The sequence below is a fragment of the Nelusetta ayraudi genome, unplaced genomic scaffold (assembly GCF_046127955.1).
Source record: "Nelusetta ayraudi isolate G7.1 ecotype Tasmania unplaced genomic scaffold, CSIRO-AGI_Nayr_v1 ptg000016l, whole genome shotgun sequence".
In the NCBI taxonomy this organism is placed as follows: domain Eukaryota; kingdom Metazoa; phylum Chordata; class Actinopteri; order Tetraodontiformes; family Monacanthidae; genus Nelusetta; species Nelusetta ayraudi.
Window position 1 is genome coordinate 1,132,524 of NW_027466066.1, and position 19,887 is coordinate 1,152,410.

The 19,887-nt window shown below is 43.6% G+C and overlaps 2 protein-coding genes across 3 annotated transcripts; both read left to right on the forward strand.

Annotated features, from left to right (window-relative positions):
• The first annotated feature begins 1,698 nt into the window (after nt 1-1,698).
• Nucleotides 1,699-6,580, forward strand: pyya (peptide YYa). Of its 2 annotated transcripts, none has more exons than XM_076023692.1 (4): nt 1,699-1,855; nt 3,191-3,378; nt 5,998-6,078; nt 6,174-6,580. In XM_076023692.1, the coding sequence occupies exons 2-4, from the start codon at nt 3,191-3,193 to the stop codon at nt 6,199-6,201; spliced, it is 297 nt and encodes a 98-aa protein (XP_075879807.1). In that variant the 5' UTR covers nt 1,699-1,855; the 3' UTR covers nt 6,202-6,580. The 2 variants fall into 2 exon arrangements, with proteins under 2 accessions (XP_075879807.1, XP_075879808.1); XM_076023693.1 differs by having other exon boundaries at nt 1,769-1,855; nt 3,148-3,378.
• Nucleotides 6,581-8,528: 1,948 nt separating this feature from the next.
• mpp2a (MAGUK p55 scaffold protein 2a) lies at nt 8,529-19,075 on the forward strand. Its single transcript, XM_076023694.1, has 14 exons — nt 8,529-8,659; nt 10,757-10,805; nt 11,321-11,421; nt 11,508-11,663; nt 12,339-12,509; nt 12,635-12,742; nt 13,392-13,511; nt 13,640-13,771; nt 13,886-13,988; nt 14,690-14,758; nt 14,881-15,042; nt 15,156-15,358; nt 15,567-15,695; nt 16,462-19,075. The coding sequence occupies exons 2-14, from the start codon at nt 10,775-10,777 to the stop codon at nt 16,636-16,638; spliced, it is 1,662 nt and encodes a 553-aa protein (XP_075879809.1). The 5' UTR covers nt 8,529-8,659; nt 10,757-10,774; the 3' UTR covers nt 16,639-19,075.
• Nucleotides 19,076-19,887: the final 812 nt, after the last annotated feature.

Genomic DNA, 19,887 nt, shown 5'->3' on the forward strand with positions numbered 1-19,887 from the left:
ACGGACACGTTACTTGATAAAATAATTATGATATAGTTACCAGTTTTGCCACAGTTCTTCTTCCTTTTTTTTTTTTTTTTAATTAGAAAGAAGTCTGATGGTATGTAGCCTTAAATAATGTCTCTTGAATAAGTTAATAATTTCATTTGCCAGCAGTTTTTTACTCCTCGATGGATAGAAAATGGCAAACAGCAGCACAATGGATCTTGAAGTCCTCATGAGGATATTTGACTTTGAGGTCTAAAAATCCTACCACATTTAATAGCTCTGTTTTTTTTTTCTGTCTTGTTTTTTTTATTTTTTTTATTTCAGACTCCGGTGGAGTGGCCTTGCAAAATAAAGTATCATTAAGTGCATACATTCATTTATAAATCTCCATTCTGCCCCTTTGTTTGTGACCTCCTGCCAAATCCCCCCCCCCCCCCCCTGCTGGATTGGATGCTTTGTTTCACCTGCAACAAGTTCTCCCACTCTCTGAAAACGGGAGACCACAAAAAACAAGGAGACAGGCCAGAGATACTTATCACGGTCAGACTATACTTGTAAGGTGAACCTAACACAATATGGACCATTTTGAACAAAAAGAGACGGAAAAATTCAGGAGGAATAACCTAAAGAGACGCAACCGGGATTGATATCCTGTAATTTGATCTGCGATACAGCAATCGCCCAGCCTTGAGCTCCTGCAGCAAAGAACTGATGTCATTACAAAGAGAAGAACCACAGAGGAGAGGAGGACGTGGTGGTGGTGGTGGGGGTGGGTGGACACCTGAGGGCGGTGCGCAGGAGTCTGGGCCCTGCGTAAAACGCCAGTGTGTTGCGTGCGTCAAGACTCCAGAGTGGCGCCAAACTGCGTCACGACACAGCCCGACCGACAACTGACGCAACTTCTCGCCAGACAGCAACGACGATGCCTTTATTACCATATTGATTCCACTTGCCGTGGTCCAGTCTACCTCCTCCGTGCAGGTTCAGAAGAAACGGAGATGTTCAGATGAACAAAATGTCCACATTTTAGTTACAAGCTATCAAAACAAATTTAAAATAGTTTCACATGATGGAACACTACATTATTATTATTATTATTATTATTATTATTATTATTATTATTATTATTATTATTATTATTATTATTATTATTATTATTATTATATCTTAAAAGGCAGGTTTAAGTAAAAGAAGTAATGGTAGAACACTGATAACATGATTTTTTTTCACAATATGTGACCTCCAAAATGTCAGAATTCTACAAATACACCCTGAACTCTTTGGTTTTGTCACTGATCTTTGAATACTCACATCAACATAACCCCAAGCCCTTGACTAATACGAATGTTTGGGGCAAATTTGCACAAAAACCGACGTGAGCAACTGCGCATCACTGAATTGTCCCCAACTCAAAGTGTCGTCGTTTAACACTGTGATATAATAACACTAATATTATGCGCACAGTGCAAAACTTGCGAGAGATGGTAAACATTTCAAAGTGTTTTGAGTGTCAATGGCCCAAAATGTCATGTTACAAAAAAAAATAAAAAATGGAATAATAAAAAAAAAAAAAAAAATCAAAGAGTGACTTCGTGACGGCGGACGCGTTAGTAATGTCTCCATCATCAGCGCCATCTGACGCACGGTGCCCGTTCACCCGCCCTTTTCCCTTCACATTGCACGCAAACACAAGCGCGCGCGCGCCCCTGCTCCCCCTGCTCCCTCCCACCCCGACCTGCTGACTATATAAGTCACCTGTGTCGGAGCAGCGGAACAAGTTGCAGCGACCCGCAGAGTGAACCGCGAAAACAGATACGAAGCCACGTCTTCTGCTTGCTGTCAAGTCCGACCTCAAAGTCTTCTCGAAGTAAGTTCCTTTCATACTTTTTTGCTATGTAAAAAATATGTACTCATCGACGTTAAGGAATTCATTGTTTCAGTGATTAAAAGAAGAGAAAAATAAGAAAGAAAAAATATCAAAACTTTTTCGTAAATGCTGCTTTTAACAGGTCGGATAGGCAACATCAGATAAATTCATTCATTATAAAAGTCGGTATTTTACGTTTTTATTTTACAACGATAAGTTGCTTCCTCCACATTATTGCTCGACATTAACATTAGTTGCCGTTTTTCACGTGGCTTAAATTTCTTTAAAAAGTGCACCAAGATCTTTTATCACTTTACTTCTCGAAAATAACCCACGATTGCAGATGAAATGAATCACGCAGAAGTAAACTCGGCGGCTGACAATAGTGCGAACTCGGGCAGTTTGCTGTTCAGTGGGCGGCGGTGTCAGCACCACGGACAGCGCCACTTCAATCCAAAGCCAACAACTTCCAGCAACAACTCCATGGCTTTGTATTAGTTCTTCCGCCCAAAATGCAACCCATATGTTTCTCCATACAACGTTTATTTTTTTCTGCATGCTTGAAATGGGCAAAATGCTAATTTGTTAACATGCTTACATTGTATAAAGTGATTCTCATTGCTTTAATTGCTACTAAAGTTGTTCTTCCTCTCCACATCTTCTCCTTTTTGCTGCCATCATCATCATCATCATCATCATCATCATCGTTTTTAACATTAAAAAAACAAAACAAAAAACAACTGTAATAGTTGGCAGAAGCAGGCATTCGAAATTTTCGTCATCAAATCCATTGAATTTCATCTTCCCTCTGCGTTCACGCGGTCACGGGAGTCGCCCCATTAATTCAATCGACGCCTTGAAGAGTGTTTCTCCTCACCACATGATACATATTGACCTGCTCGGCGGCTTGGCGGACCTCCTCCAGTCCCGAGGGGAGGAGGAGGAGGAGGAAGAAGGGGGTCGCATTCCCCCAGTGGTTTTCCCCATTGAGATTGACAGAGGAAATTGCCTCGTCAGCCCTGCAGCAACACAACACCTCCCTCAATTTCCTCCTAGAGATTTTTTTTTTTTTTGGTGTCGTGGGATTATTATTTCCATCAGGCGTCTTGCGCAGCAGGAGTTTTTTTTTTTTAATAATTGTTATTGATTTGTCTTTTTAGTAACGCCATTGCATAACTCTTCCGTCAATAAAATAATGACAGGACGCTGAAATTTAACAATAGCGAATAACCCAACTGATAGCGGTGGTCGTTTCATTTTTATTACCATTTGTCTGCTTCTTCATTGATCAGGCAGTCCGGCCGGCCTCACCGATCTCCGGCTGCTCTGTTTCAGATGGCCGTGATGCTGAAGCCGTGGACGGTGCTCGTGGCCGTGGTGCTGTGCGTGCTGGTTTGCCTGGGAACGTTTGCCGACGCCTACCCTCCCAAACCCGAAAACCCCGGGGAAGACGCTCCCCCCGAAGAGCTGGCCAAGTACTACACGGCCCTGAGACACTACATCAACCTGATCACCAGGCAGAGGTGGGTCAACACAACTAGCAAACACATTTACTGTAAATGTTCCTTAGTGGTCCATTTTCTTGTTTATCTTTTTGGCTCATCACGAAAACACGTTAAGACCTTTAAAATGTTGTTTTTCAACCGCCGATGGAATCAGTCGAGACCCCAGGAAGGAGATAATCTTGTCAGACTCCCGGAGAGCGCTCACTAAATCTAGACAGGGTCAGGAAATCAAGGTTACTGCCGCGCAGGTTTCGCAAGCGGGGGAATGAACTGGCTCAAAGACATGCAGCTACAATTTTAAAATTGATCTATTACAGAATAAATTCTGGTAAAACACCGCTATTAGAATGGCAAATGATGCGCAGAGGAGTCGGGAAAAGTATTGCCATGGAAAAAAATGCAGTGCTGCGCAGAAGAAAAATTAAAATATTTTTTTTTCCTTCCGAAAAATGTGCATTTCAATGATAATAGACTAGCTGGTGTGTCTCGGCCATATCACCCTTTCTCTGGTTTGCTCTTGGTATGTTTATCAAAAAGGATCTAGACTTTCCAATATGCATAGTATTATTTTATTATATACATAAGACACCAGACTTTCCTCCCTTAAACCCAAAATAAGATTTTGGATTTGAAGCCGCACAGTCTGTTCTAGTTCCTCTGTGTGCTGGACCATGCGTGAATTTGAATAAACCCAAACCCGAACCTCCAAGACAGTCAAGTCAGTTTTCATTGCATCCCGACTCGTGAACATAACAGCAGCTGAATTCATTTTTCGCCACTTCTCCTTCTCTTCCTTCTTCACCCAAGTCATGTATGAGCTTTATTTCCCTCTCCCGCGTCGGCCCAGACTCTCTCCCTGAACACACGCCGCCGCCCCTCCACCGCCCCTCCGAACCCTTCGTATTAGATTACTGGCCACTCTCCAAAAGCTCCAGGCGCCCCGGATCAAGGAGACCAGAGCAATCATCGGCACAGACGGACCTGAGCAAGAACTCCCAAATCCAGTTAGAAGGGCCTGAGCCCGGGGCCTGTTGCTCTAAGGTGCAGGAACCGGTTTCGATTTGAAAGCGGTCAGGCTCATCTGTTCTTATTCATGTGAGGCAAATAGGTCGTTGATATTTAGATACTTGACTCCCGGCGCGGCAGAGAGTCAATTTCCTCCAAGTTAAGAGTTTCTGCACTTCTCTGGCCGTCGCTGATGAAGACGTATGCGACAGGAGACCTCCCGGTTCCGGAGGGTTGGCTGTATCAAATTTGATGTTTGGGAAATTTAAGGTCTGCAATATAGATAACATATATATGCCATGCAGCTCTGGTCCATAACAATACAACTGGTTGTGTTTCGGGTGGGCAAATATTTTGCTCTGTGCGTTTGACCTTTTCTTCCTTAAATTGATCACTAGTGTTTATTAGTGGATATTTTGTAATCACGGCATTTTTCCAATCAGCCAATCAACAATAGAAGTCCAGGGGGGATCAGTGGTGAGAGGAGGGCAGATACTGAGAAAATAAGAGCATGGGATCAAGCAGGGATCCTCTGCTGGATGGGCTGTTATCGTCGGGGAGGGGAACATTTCACCTCCTGATGTGTCGCACTGTGACAGCTGAGACACACAAGGGTGTACGACAGGGCACCATTACACTCTCTCTCTCTCTCACACACACACACACCCATTTCTGTGCGTAACAGAGCATAAGATTGGGTGCTGAGGTCACAGGGGGGGAATGTGGAACAGGTGGTTGATGGAAAAAAGGGAGAAGCTGCAGGAGTCGTGTTTGATAGCGCTGATTTCTTCATGCACACACACACACACACACACACACACACACACACACACACAGTGCCACCGCGTAAACATCCGCGTAACAGCTCCGTGGTTTTACATTTATGGCTCTCCTGGAGCCCTCATCAAGAGAATCGTAGGACACATCCCGGCTTGGAAATTACGCCCACACACACGCGCAGGATGAGGCTTGGATGCACCGTCTGAATCTGACTGTGAAATTAAAGCATTAGTGAGGAAAATGAGCAGAGGGGGAAGTCGAGTGTGAAAAGGGAATAAAGGAAAAGTGCTCTTGGGTGAGAGGATGATGCAGCCAGCCAGCCAGCCACCCAGCCAGACAGCCAGCGGGCGGAGGGGAACGTTTTCTCCGACGTCTCACAGGTCGTGGCCGTGCGTTTATGGCGATCCGTCCTCAACGGGATCTCATCGCATTATTCTGTCCAATATCCACAATTCCATTTTGCAAATGATCAGACAAGTTCTCCAGAGCATTTAATGGCATCAGGCAAACAATGCTTAGTGAGATTGTTTTTCTTAGTGGTTACAAGAGGTCAGAAGAAATGGCTCACAAAAGAAAGTGCAGGGAGTCAAAGATTTAGAGGTGATTCATTGATTCATCGTCATCTACATTTGCATGCTTCTCTCTGCATTGGTCTTTTTTTTTTTTTGTTCAACTCTAAATCAATAAAGTCCTGCATTCCAGAACCAAGCAGTCAACTTTATTGCATCAACTTTAATCACATTTTAGTCAACTTGTAAAGAAAAACTCATGTTCCCATCCTCACTCTCCTAACTTGAAGAAAATAGTGCACAAGTAAGGTTGAAAGTGGCTCCTTTGACCTTTTCCCACCAGGTATGGCAAGCGCTCGGCTCAAGAGGATGTGGTTGCAGAGCTCCTGTTTGGCAGCGACAACAACAGAGACCAGAGGTCAAGGTAAAGACCCGGTTGAAAGCAGTAGGAGCTGTAATTCCATGGAATCATCAGAGAGATTGAAATATTCTCCTTTTATTTTTGTGTTTTTGCCATAGACTTGACGACTCCTACAACATGTGGTGACTCCCCCACGCCTTCCTCACCTTCTCGGGCATTCCCTGCGGGTGCATCCCACAGTGCGCCTGCAGGGGCCGACATGTGCCTCTCACGTCTGACCCATGAACCCAACCCCCCCAAAAAAACAAAAAAACAAAGACCATCACTGAGCGCGACATAAGCTGTCTCTGTCTTCTTTATCTCCACCGCGACACAATTGTACATCATTTACTATTCGACTAAAAAAAAATACATACATATGATTGGAGCTAACAAAAAAAATCTGAAAGGTAGAAGTCTGTCTCTTTGTGAGCATTAAAGTCTACTGCACAACACTGTCAAGACGGGAAACTCCATGTTTTATTGACTGTAGAAGGAAACATCACAATAAATGACTAAAAACTTCTGTGTGGGATTAGGATTTATTGAAAATTCCGTGACATGTGCTCGAACCTGTTTTGAAGAGGGGAATGGGGGTCTTTCATAAGGGGAGCTCCCACTTTGTTTGCTGCCTATAGTGGCTGAATCTGTTCCTCTACTAGTGACAGAGCAAACTAAATAATTAGTAAATGCTGAAGCGCAAAGGGTTTGTCATCCATCCAGCTAATTTGGCTAAAATTCATCAACCAGTGAATGTATATATGACAGAATACCTTTAGTTGATAAATCATTGTTCTAAAAAACACATATTAGTGGTTTATTTTCACAGAATGCACAATGACATAACCCGATATTTACTTAGAGCCGCACAGTCTCTCGGAGACCAACAACAGATAGGTTCACACATACGGACGCAATACTCAATCAAGTTTGTTTTTCGGGGGGGGGGGGGGCAAATAGAATATAATAACAATATTTTCTGCAGCAGCAGCAGAGTGTTGTATGTGGGACTGAGTCAAAGTCAAGCGACAGTGTGAATGTTCACAGTAATGATTATTAATGTGGCGAACCAGAATGACTCACTGATGTATTTTCATCGGGCAGGACAATGAAGAGTCAGCTTTCCGTGATTCTTTCCATTTTTTCATCAACACAGCCTCAAACACACAGTTGAGTCCATGAACTCTTTAGATCTCTGTGCAACAGCATATCTATCCTTTGCTTTAGCTTCTTGCCAATGCCAATGATGCTTCCTGGCTCTCCATGTTTGGAAGGGGACAGAAACAGGGAAGCTGTGAGGCTGAGTCTCACAAGTGGAAGGTCACTTTACTTATCACACACTTTTTGAACGGTGGAGCCACTGAAAGAAGTAAAGGATGAACATTTCTCCCCTATAGGGAGTTCACCGCTTGGCAAGAGACAACAGTGGAAAACACTACGAGACTGTATTTTTGTTAGCTTCTGTCATTTAAAATCGATCAGAGATGTTTTTTGTTTGTCACCGTGTTTGAGAAACGAGAACATTCTCTCGTCGTGCAGGGAACAATAAAGCTTGCACAGTTTAGGGTCAGTACAGACAGATGGAGGTACGGTTGAGGGAAAAATCTGTTGCAGTTCGTTTAACCTGTTTGGGGATGAAGAGACACTGGGAGTAATGAGAAACCAGAAAGTGCAACATTAACACAACAGTGTGAAACAGATGCTGGCAGCCACAATCACCCTCGTGGGTGCCAGCATGGTTGAACCTCAGCAGCTGCTCAACAGCTCCGTGGAAGTTTATTTCTCCAATATAGTCAAACGTTCCAATCTTTTCCAGGGTTTTCTGTTTATTGCATGAAAAAACAGACGACAGCCTGATTCTCACGATTGGGTTAAAGGAGCCAAGATGCCATAACACAGTAGATGTGAGTCATGGATGGGGATTAACACATCACCACTCTCATCAGCTATCTGGGGTGAAAACGAGGCATATTCTGGGTAAGTTGCTAGGTTATGGTACGACCAACAGAGGGAGACAAACAATGTGGGAGGAAGTTATTGCTGTCCAGCAATATTTACACCTGAAAATTAAAATAGACTGAGGAGGCCAGTCCATTTGACTAAAATCGTTGTTTAAAGAAAAATATAATAGCAATTTCAGTATTGGACAGATCTTATTAACACAATACATCACGAACTTGCAAAAGAGAGGGGTTTTACCGCGCTAATACAGGTTAGCGAACTGGTAGAAAAAGTCGTAAAAGCCTCTTTTATAGGTTATAATTTAGCGAAAACGAGTTTAAAGTGTAAAAATATATGTATGATAACATCTGATTTGCATCAAGTATCGGACCTACCTCAACACTAACGCGTCAAAACAGTTTTACTGTAATTCAGCGTTGGACAACAATAAAAGCACTTTTCCCACTATTTCTGTTGTGTAGGGTTCTACGTTTGACAAACGCGTTTTATTTTTGAGATTTACCGGAAGTGTTTTAACACCTCCTTTCGAACTTGACGCCGTCCGTGATGCTGCTGACGGCTTGGAAGAAGCCAGACGTCAACAAGGGGCGCACGAGACATCCCAGACAGCGGGAAGCCTGTTTCGTTTTTTTTTCGTTGAAAGGTACGTTTATGTTTTTCCTCCGAAACACGGACGTGTGTTGTGCTGCTCGTCGGCCTCGCGGCTGAGGGTGGCCTCTTTGAGCGAGCCTTGTGTTGACGGTGCTGTTCACGTTGAGCCCTCCGTCGTTGTGAGACCCGCGGACGAACGTCACGCCGAACCTGCTTTATTAGAGACGCTCGTGTGCGCGCGCGCGCATTAAAAAAAGAAAGAAAGAAAGAAAGAAAGAAAGAAAAAACCCGACCACGTTATCGCTGTTAAATGTGCTAGTCAATCTGTCTCGTTGTTGTGTTATTGTGTTAACATTGTGTTTGCAGCGCATTGTTGGCCGTGTGGGGACCTTCGTCTTGTACACGCGGCATTAGCGTCACTTCAAAGCTCCTGCGCGAAGACCTTGTCTCGCATGTTAGTGAGGGACACTTTTGCGCAACTATTGACAACAAAGGTGCGGTTTAAAAAAGAAAAGAAAAGGGAGAAGCCTTCTGAGGACCTTCCCACTCCCTCCATCCGCATGGCTCTCCTGACTATTGTTAAAAAAACAGGACATTGCATATTGTCCATGCTTCTGTATTAATACAAAACTCCTTGGCTTGCACTGAACTCGTCTATCAATCAGGACCACTGAGTTCATTAAGAGTAAAAATCTGATGTTTGTATTAAATGTATGGAAACGTGTACGCAAACATCCTGTTCCTTGTGTCCAATCTTGCAATGTTTGGGTGAGCGCACCTGGCACAATGTATTTCTTTGCATACTGGGGGGGTTGGGGTGGGTGTGCGTGGGGGGGGAGCAGATGGTTGGTGGAAGAGCTAGGGGAGGAGGGGCAGTGATGGGGCCAGTGTGAGTAAGGGAAATCATAAAGGGAAGAGGGGAGGTGGACTGGATGGGACAATGAGGTGGTGGGATGTGCACGGGAAGAGAAGAAAGGCAGCCGACTAGTGAGAGAAACAAAAACAATAGGAACAGGTTTGAGTGGTAGGGTGGAAAGATTTGGTCTTTTTTTTAGTGCACCTATTTGATTTAAAAAAAAAAAAATCTTGGAATGATGCATATGAATGTATTCCGCACCTTCCTCCCCTCCCTTCCACATGAGCTGTTTTGAAGCTGCTCACCACCCTCCCTCTACCCCTCTCTCCATGCTCTTCCCCGAGGTGTTGTGTAATGCTTACTCCAGCATGAGCGGCATCAGTGGATGTGTGTGGATCCCAGGTTTCCATAGCAGCAGCGAATAACATCATCTAGATATATAGGTAGATAGGTAGATTGATAGATAGATAGATAGATAGATGTGTCTATCTTTTTCGTCCCAGTCATGTGAGTGAGTCTTTTTGTTGGAGCGGTGTGCATGGATTGGTTCCGCCCACATCGGCCTCTCCCCCCTCCGTTCTCCTCCCTCAGAACGGCTCCTCAATTCCAGAACAATCGCTGATGCTCCTCCCTCCCGCTCCTGGTGTTGCCGCCCATGACGCTTGTGTGTGTGTGTGTGTGTGTGTGTGTGTGTGTGTGTGTGTGTGTGTGTGTGTGTGTGTAGGGGGGGTGTTAAATAAAGAACAAACGTGCATGTGATTGCTGGAGAGCGCTAATATTGAAGTCATGCTGCCCACTGCTGCACAAGCTGGTTTATTTACATAACAGCAAACACTTTTTTCATATCATTATCTTTTTTAAACAAAAATGCAACTAAGGGCTTTTTTCTGTTTTGTGTCTTCTTTTCCAAGGGCATGAATTAATCTGAGCTGAGGCAGATTTTGTAGCTGTTTATCAATGGACTCATCTTAAACACATTTTCAGATCTATATTTCTTTCAGCATCATTATATCCCAGCGAAACAGCATATTTAGTCCTCTGTGTTATAGAAAATCTGCTAAAACATTCAATGTGCACAATATAAGACCAAATTGTTTGCACTGAAATGCCTAGCGTGAACTTAGACCCATGTGTGGGATTTTTCTTTTAAATTATGAATGTTGCCTAGAAACCTGCCATCAAAAATGCCCTGTTTTTTTTTTGAAGAGACCGAGAAATCAAGGCGTTTTATCTTCTTCCTCTCTCTCTCTCCCTCTGACTGTCTGTGTGTCCGTCCCTCTCTCTCTCTCTCAGACTGACTCCACTTCTGCCATGCCTGTGGCCTCCATCAGGACCGAGCCTGGTGAGACAAAAAAAAAAAAAAAAAAAAAATCCTCCCAGTAAAAGGTTGGAGAGAAAAACATTTTCAAATCGTTGCCAGGCTGTCGCACTTCTCCTCCTCCTTCCACAGGCTGTGCAGTTATAAATCTTGCTTGCTATGTGATTTTTAAGAGAGAAATAGCACAATGTTTGTTAGTGTAAAGTGAAAAAGTTTCCACATGACCAAATGATTAAATAGATAAAACCAGAGGTGGCAAAAGCATTTATATTCTGGACTTAAGTAAGAGTACGGATACTTGTCTAAAAAAACCCAAAAAACTCTGGTAAAAGTAATAAGTACTGATTCAACTCTTTTACTCAAGTTAAAGTAAGAAAGTAAAGGTTTGAAAAATGTTAGTAAAAAGTCAAAAGTGTTTTTTTTTTGCTACTCTCAATACAATAGTTTTTTTTTTTTCCTTTTTCAATTGCAGCACAGCCAAACCAATCACTCTGTGTGTGTGTGTGTGTGTGTGCGCGCGTGTGCTGTGTGTGTTGTAGCTCCCCAGGTGTTAGACGCAATGAGTGACAGCACCAACACCTCCACCACGGCCAACGACCTGGACCTCCTCTACCTCAAAGGCATCATGGAGAGCCCCGTGGTACGTTGCACGTCAACCAATTCCCCACGCTCACGTTTGATGACATCAGTTGATAACAGAGTGCTCTGCCTGCCCGCGTGCACCAGGAGCAGGAGGAGAGTCTGAAGGACCTGCGTCTGTCGCCGGTCAGGGAGAACAATGTGGAGCTGCTGCAGGAGATCCTCCGAGATCTGGACCCCTTCACGCACCGCTCCAACACTGCAGCCGAGCTGGCAGGAATTCTGACGCAGCCTCACTTCCAGGTGGGAAACTACTGAATTCACTTTTTTGGGTGACGGGGGCGGCGGGAATTTCATGCTGTTCGCTTTTTAGTTTAGTTTTGATCATTTTAAAAAGTTTAAACTTGCTTGCTCTGTACATACGATCCACAACCGTGTTGGCGAGTAATCTATTTCTAAGTAATCCACTACTGTAATGAAACTACTTCTTTTTAGTATTGTAATGGGATTACAGTGGCAAAACTGGTAATTATAATCATAATTACTTTATCAAGTAACGATTCCATTACTTTTCCTAAATATTTTGCAAGCTAGAAATGTCTTGATCTTTTTTTTTTTAACTGAAGTAATTACTAATTGATTACTTATGAAACTAAGTAGTTAAAGAAGTAATTAGATTACTTTTAAAAGACATAATCAGTAGTTGGATTACTTTTATGAAGTAATTATCCCAGCAACACTGTTCACCAATATGTACGGTCCCTTTTAAATAAATAATGATAAAAGTAATAGATTGAGTACTAGACTGCAAGCATGTAAATCATGGCCAGAAACTTTAGAATCTATCCTACCAAGACTGGAGCTGAATTAGACAATAATTTAACGTTTTTGTGCTTAAAATAACAAAACACAATATTGGACTTCCAATTGAGTCATTATGTGGTGTGAGTAACTGTGGATTACTTCTTTGCCTGTCAGTCCCTGCTGGAGACTCACGATTCAGTGGCATCCCAGACCTGTGAAAGCCCGCCCCCCAGCCCGTGTGACTTTGTGGATCACGCACCAGAGGAGGACAAGGAGCACACTCCGTACCCGCCGCCTGACGCCATTCGCATGGTGGGCATCCGCAAGGTGGCAGGGGAGCATCTGGTAGGGTGCAACAAAATTTTGTGTATTTTTACTTCTTTTTTTTCGTCGAGGACAAAACTTGAGACTTGTGACTCAACTGTGGATATTGGCTTATTCACTTCATCAGTGCTTTTTCGTTGTTTCAGGGTGTGACGTTCAAGGTGGAAGCTGGTGAGTTGACCATCGCCCGCATCCTCCATGGAGGCATCGTGGACCAGCAAGGACTGCTGCACGTCGGAGACGTCATCAAAGAGGTGAGATGGAGCAAAGCAGGAAGTACTGAGTGCACAGGATGACTGTGCTGGGACAGGCATCCTTTTTTAGTGTAGTCACTGTACTAAATTGTTGAGATATGATACCTGTCCACAATATGTCCATGATGATTGTGAAACAGGAGTGTAAGCAAAAACGGTAAGGACAACCAGATGGTTGAATTCTAAAAGCAGATTTTGTCTCGAGTTTGAACGAAACTTCAACTTGATAAGTAAATGAAATTGATGAATTTCCGAAAAACTTTGGTTTATTGACAATAAATTTGTATGTTTACGTTACGTTTGTGCGCTGGATAATAGAATTTGGAATATTGAAAAAAATCTATTGACTTGTGAAGTTCTGTTAGTTTTCATGAAGATGAGCTGAATCGTTTTGGGCGGAAAGCCAGAGGAGATTTTGTCGTGAGTTTCATCTTTACTTAAAAGACAAACTGTGGGAGGTGATGTGCTGAAACTAAGTGAGAAAATCATTACGAACAAAGTGCTCATCTCTGCCAATAAGGACTTCAACTTGCAGTGTTTGCCGTGGCAAGTGATTTTTCTTTGTTGCCGACTTTTTAATAACTAACTAAATAATTTTTTTCGTTCTGAACACATCAGTGTTTTTCTCAGTTCTACAATGTGTTGGCAGGTAAATGGAAGAGAGGTCGGCCAGGACCCCAGGGTGATACAAGAAGAGCTGCAAGCAGCCAATGGAATCATTGTGCTGAAGATCCTGCCCAGCTACCATGAAGCCATACCACCGAGACAGGTGACAGATATACCACATAGCCGCCTTTATCACATTTTTACAAGACCAGAACTCAGTATTCAGTCAATGCAATGCATCAAAACGACCCTCGTATCGGAAACCTGTGCTGACTGTCTGCCTGTTTCCAGGTCTTCTTCAAATGTCACTACGACTACCACCCGGCCAATGACAACCTGATTCCCTGCAAGGAGGCGGGCCTGAGGTTTGAGACGGGAGACATCCTGCAGATAGTCAACCAGGACGACGTCAACTGGTGGCAGGTGGAGCGCAACGCCTGCATGCGCCGCATGATCTTGATACTTGATTTCTTTTTAAAAATGTATTTAATCTTAAATGTGTGTTCTGTGGACACGTTGGATGTGTTTGTTTGACAGGCCCGCCATGTGGAGGGAGGCAGCACAGGGCTCATCCCCAGTCAGATGCTGGAGGAGAAAAGGAAGGCATTTGTCAAAAGAGATGTGGAACTGCCCCCTGCAGGTTAGTGGCTGCGTTTCCATGACAGTTTTTCGCAAAATAAAAGCGGTATTTCCAAAATTCCGACAAAGTACGATACCGATTTGCGGGCGTGTCCACTGAATGGTGTGAAGCGCCTAAACCGTAGTTCTCGCAAAATCTCGTAAAATAAACATTAGCATTTATTTGTTTACGTTTGTTTGCTGTCAAGAATGGTTGTTATATTTTTCTCTTTGATTACTTGTAAAAAAAATAATCCATCTCCTCCTCCGTCCAAACACAAAGTGCCATTTTCACTTGAAGTGAACTGGTCACGTGACCCCGCGTACGTCACGTTTATTTGCGCTATTTAGGTTTTGCGCAATTCGGGGGGTTGTGGAAACGCAGCTAGTGAGAACGTTCAACAAACACAGCGCAACACCTCGACGGTTCGCAAGAAGGCAGGAAGTTGATTTCAGAATAAAACGATGGTAATTGACAGAAAGCCCTTTAGTGTTTACTCTCATGATTACACTGCCATCTACTGGGTGTGTTGAGAATTAGACCGGGCTTAAAGTGCCGAAATTTGAAAAATGATTAAGTAGCTGATTTATGGCTGGATGTATGACTCAATTTATTAGCTGTAATTTATAGCTTAAGGAAATAGGAAATAATGAGCCAGTCACTGAATGCAAATGTTATCATGTGGGTCTCAATGATTTATCGCTTTTTCATCAACGCACCAGGAAATCTTTGTACTGCTGTGGGTGCGAAGAAAAAAAAGAAAGTGATGTACGTGACCACCAAAAATGCAGGTAATCAACGCTGTCATTTGTTTTTTTTCGGCCATGTGACTAATTACAAATTACATTTACTCTCAGTCCTCTGTTGCTCCACCTACTGACTGCAATCCTTCCTTCCTTCCTTCCTCCCTCAGAGTTCGACAGGCATGAGATCTTGCTCTACGAAGAGGTGGCCAAGGTGCCGGCGTTCAAGAGGAAAACTCTGATCCTGATCGGTGCCCAGGGCGTGGGGCGGCGGAGGCTGATGAACAAGCTCTTACTGAGGGATCCACTGCTCTTTGGCGCCACCATCCCATGTATGAGAACGACCCCAACGTGTTGATTGAAAACGCGATTCCTCAAAAACTGTAAATTCAAAACTGCTGTTTGTCTTCTTTTTTTTTTTTTAATCCCTCTCCCGCGTATTCAGACACCTCCAGAAAGCCCAAAAAGGTTGATCGGGAGAAGCGCATGTACGCTTTCACCAGCCGCAGCAAGATGGAGGCGGACATCAAGAACAGCCGCTATCTGGAACACGGAGAGTACGACGGCAACCTGTACGGACTCAAGATCGACTCCATACATGAAGTGGTTGAGGCCGGGCGGGTCTGCATACTGGATGCCAACCCTGAGGTAGAAACAAATGCCTCATACTGTTGTGAATCGGTTGTTGGAGTCAATACAAAAAAAATTAAATCTGATCAGTAAGATTTTAACAGCATTATCATTGACTTCCCGTTCACCTGATGAGCCCGGGCTTCTTGTATTAGTTGTCGTAATAAGAGGGAACATTACCATTTGCTATTCTTCAACTGTTGCGCTTGTGTTTCTGTTACCTCAGTCTCTCAAACTGCTGAGAACCTCCGAGTTCCTGCCGTACGTGGTGTTCCTGCAGTCGCCCGAGTTTGAGGTGCTCAAGGCGATGAACACCTCGGCCGTGGAGGCGGGCGTGGTCGCTAAGACGCTGACGGTAAGCGACCGTTGCGGACGGCTGAGTCTGGCCAGACATCAGCAGAGATAGCATGTAAGAAGTTGAAAGTAAATTTGTGTACAAGTGTAGGTAAACTGTATAGACTTCCAATTGTGTAATTACAGCGTAATTGCACAGTAACTACACTGTAATTACTGTACTTTACACGGTGTAAAGTACAGATACCTGGAAAATCAACTGAAAAAGTAAAAAAGTATTTGTACTTTGTTACTTTGTTACTTGTGTCGTGGAAATCAATGGAGACGTTTACTCAAAAGGAATAAAACTAAGTCAAGATCAGAGCTGGTCTCAGTGAGAGTTTATTACAGCGGGGAGCACACAGACAGAGTCGCTGCAAGAATGCTCACCGGACACTGGTGAGCAAGACATTTAAATACACAACAGCAAAATGGGGAAGTGGTTACATCTTAGTAGGAGGCAGGAACTTGCAAGCTTGAGCGGCAAGTTTGAGCAGCTGTTAAGAATAACTGGAAAACAGGAACTAACAGCTTAGGGTGCATTTAGGGTTCAGACTGTTCTTTCGGGGTGTGAAACAACAACTCCTCACAAGGAGTTGTAGATCAGATAACGTGTCTGCCGTCTTGGTTGCTGCAGACGGTTCCTGTCGACTTTACACAGACATGGTTATTTTAGCAGTCTTCACAACAATCTATGCAAGCATTAATTTTACCACTACACTTGCCACCTCTGGGTAGCAGACATGGAAAAAAAAAGACAAAAAAGCCGCATGTGTTCACCCCCGCAGGATGAAGAGCTGCACAGGACGTGCAACGAGAGCGCTAAAATCCAGGCGGCGTACGGCCACTACTTTGACCTCAGCATCGTCAACGACAACCTGGACGAGACCTACCGCACGGCCAAGGCCGCCCTGGAGACGGTGTCGAAAAACCCACAGTGGGTGCCAGTCACCTGGGTGTTTTAGACTCGGCGAGGTACGTGGGGAGTGCGGACCCTTAAAAAGAAGAACCGCGCGACCAACTGAGGAAGTGGGAAAGGTTTTCCATCAACATTTGAACCTGTCTTTAAGAGTTGAGCTCAAAGTTGCAAAGCATATATATTTTGAATAAACCAAGATTATATGTTCGATTGTGGCTGGGTGGAAGGGAAGGAGAGACGAGGGAAACAAAAATCAGCAAGATGAAAGCGATGAATGTGACATTTATTTATTTATTTATTTATTTATTAACTTATTGTTTTATTTACTTATTTTTTTACATGTAACGATGAAGTAGTGTGCCTGGGTTGTGTTGTGTATTTGGTCTATCCATTCTTGTGTGGACCAACCATTGACGGACTACCAGTGTGTGCGTGTGTGTGTGTGTGTGTGTGTGTGTGTGTGTGTGTGTGTGTGTCCTCTAGGCAGGCGAGACTTTTGTATTTACGTTTAGATTAATTGTGCCATTACTGACGATCATCAGCAGCCTTTGTCGTTGTTTACACGTCCCTAACCCGAGAGGTGAGAACTGACGATTACACTTTACAGGCAGACCTCGACCGATTGGTCGATGATAACGAACAAACAAAAGTCTGAACAAGGTACAAAAAGAGGATCGTGGTGCAAACGAGAAAAAAAAAAAAAAAAAGGCCCTGCAAGACATAAAAACATATACCCAATCATCAAATGCGCTGCAAACAGAGAAGCGCTGCAAAATACCAAAAACACAATGGATGCAAACCAAGAAAAAACATGCAAATGAAAAAAAACAAAACAAAAAAAAACGCAGTAGTAAACCAGTCACTACGACGGAAGTGCTCCAAACCTGCAGTTTGCTCCAAAGCTTTGTTTGCACCACAGTCCTCTTTTTGTACCTTTGTTCATCGTTGCATCGTTTCCATACCTGCAGCTGTTTTCAACAACTACGGCGCATTAGGCAGTTGTATTGTGTTTGGCCCCCGTCGGCCACCGTACTTATGAGTACCTCTAAAAGCGGCGTATTTCTTGGCAGATCAGAGTTTCTCAGTCGCAGTAAAACAACAACATGAGCAAAAGCGCAGGGACGTCCGTACGCGCAGCCCTTTAGTCGCTGCATGAAGCACAATATGGAAAAAAATACTTTACTTTTTTCCTTGCTAACGGCAAGCGAACCTCACGGTCCGTTTCTCCTGTGGGTGGAAGCACAGGTCGCCTTCTGCATCGCTCCCTGTTTACATGTCGCTCTCACTGCAGTCATATTACAGGCAGGTATTTTACAAGGCAAACAAGTCCGACATGCACGCTCACATGTTCAAATCAAACATTTGCTAGCCACCCCCCCCCCCCCCCGCCCCCCCGCCGCCACCACCACCAGAGTCATCGTGGGCTCCACATTTGCATTAAAGCCATTAAACCAACAGTGTTTATTGTCCCGGTAGCAACTGAGCCGGAATACAAGAGGTAAATATTTGCGTTTTGTGTTTTTACTATACAGCGTCACGTGACTTGTGAATAGGCCTCTGGCTCAGGCTGCTTCACACACATACACGCAAAGCGTACGCGTATGCTAATTCGTTCTGTCCTTATTTGCACTTTTTTTAATTTTTTTTTCCAGATTTGTAGTATATTTATCTTTTATTCTAAACCTTGTATTTATGAAGCTCGGCTAAACACAGGCTGTAGATAGCATGTAGATACACACCACCAGTGATGTTGATAGTCATAGCGTAGGCGCGAGATTCTTGTCTAGTGTTGAAGGTGGCCTACGAGTGAACAACGCGACGCGATTGGACAACACAATTCACTCGCTTTTTTGCCAAATTGCTATTCGAAAGCGAAGAGCCCTCCGCTCGCCAGCGTCGCGTTCGAGCGCTTCTAGGCCGCCGCTCAACTGTCCATGGTGCCAACTGTCGAGAGCTCTACTTGCAGCTTGTTTGTACTCTGGGTATTTATAGTGGCAGCTAATTTTGATGCACAATGAATTGTAGGAACAAAGCGGAAACCTAGCTGAACTAGTGGAGAGGTTGTTTTTTTTATTATCGTTTTTTTTAGTGGCTCTGTCTTTGTAAAAGAACATCTATATTTATGATGAAATTCTTGTCAGGCAGCTATTTCTGGATCTCCAGAGTGTTCCGGAAATATCTTTCTCTCCCGGGGACTCGTTCCCAAACCTCGATGTGTACATTTTCTATAAAATCTGCCGACTGCAATAAAACAGTATTTCTTACCCAAATATATTTGGACAAAAAAACATTCCAAAATTCAACATTGCACAGTTAGTTGGAGATAAAGACAACATATTAACACTGAGAAGCATTTCAGTGATTATGTATACCCGATATGTATTTTCAGAACTGGACGCTTGAGCTTGAAAAATTTTGTTGCTGGATTTCCTGACTTTTTGCTTCAATCTGTTGTATGGAATAAAGTTATGTTTTGATTGAAAGCAGCTGTGGTTGTGTTTTTTCTTTTGGTCTTATGGATATGAGTAGTACATTACATTAGTATACAATATTTATTGTTTTTATCTATACTTTCATTCATTCTTGCTGTCTTGAGGTGCTGCCTAAAACTGATTTGGGCAGTTAATGTTGGTGACAATGTTGTATTGAATTGAATTGACTTGAATTGAACATACAATATTCATTCAAATGGAACCCACTGTGTTTCAGCTTCCTGCTAAAATTGGTACTCTGTTACAACTGGCTTGTACCACATTGGGGAAAACATCAATTCTGTGTCACACATTTCTAACAGTGTAATTATTTGTTGCTCTTGAATTCCCTGCTTTTGTTAACCGGTTGGTTTTGTTCATTTACACATTCTGCTTATCAGGACCATTCCTTTGATTTCGACTTTTAATTTACATCATGCTTGGCAGTTCAAGCTGTAACAAATATCAGATTGCAGCAGGTAGTCGTCACACTATGACTCTACTACGGGCAATCCCTGGCTTTTGGAAAACCCAGCTTGAACTTTTCCAAAATTTCTAAAACAATAGACGCACTCTTTGAACCGAGTTAAAGGCCCAGTGTACAAAAAGTTCCCCATTCACAATAAAATCTCCCCTGGAAGCATCTTTGTGGGCCGGTCGGTGTGCAGATGATGTCCCTCTCTGTTGCGTGCGTTCTTGTTCAGACATTCTGCCCCGGGAGGTTTAGTGATGATATCTGGTTTGGAGTTTGTGAGTGTGACGAGTTGACGAACAGCCGGCGCTCTCTTCTCCGCCGGTCCCATGGCCCGGCCGTGGAGAATGCG

What these genes read in the sequence shown, in the direction of transcription:
- pyya (XM_076023692.1), top strand. Translation starts at nt 3,191, where the DNA reads ATGGCCGTGATGCTGAAGCCGTGGACGGTGCTCGTGGCCGTGGTGCTG. An exon ending in AACCTGATCACCAGGCAGAG is followed by an intron (nt 3,379 to 5,997) that starts GTGGGTCAACAC and finishes TTTTCCCACCAG; the next exon opens with GTATGGCAAGCGCTCGGCTC. An exon ending in AACAGAGACCAGAGGTCAAG is followed by an intron (nt 6,079 to 6,173) that starts GTAAAGACCCGG and finishes TTTTTGCCATAG; the next exon opens with ACTTGACGACTCCTACAACA.
- mpp2a (XM_076023694.1), top strand. Translation starts at nt 10,775, where the DNA reads ATGCCTGTGGCCTCCATCAGGACCGAGCCTG. An exon ending in GCATCATGGAGAGCCCCGTG is followed by an intron (nt 11,422 to 11,507) that starts GTACGTTGCACG and finishes CGCGTGCACCAG; the next exon opens with GAGCAGGAGGAGAGTCTGAA. An exon ending in TGGTCGCTAAGACGCTGACG is followed by an intron (nt 15,696 to 16,461) that starts GTAAGCGACCGT and finishes TCACCCCCGCAG; the next exon opens with GATGAAGAGCTGCACAGGAC.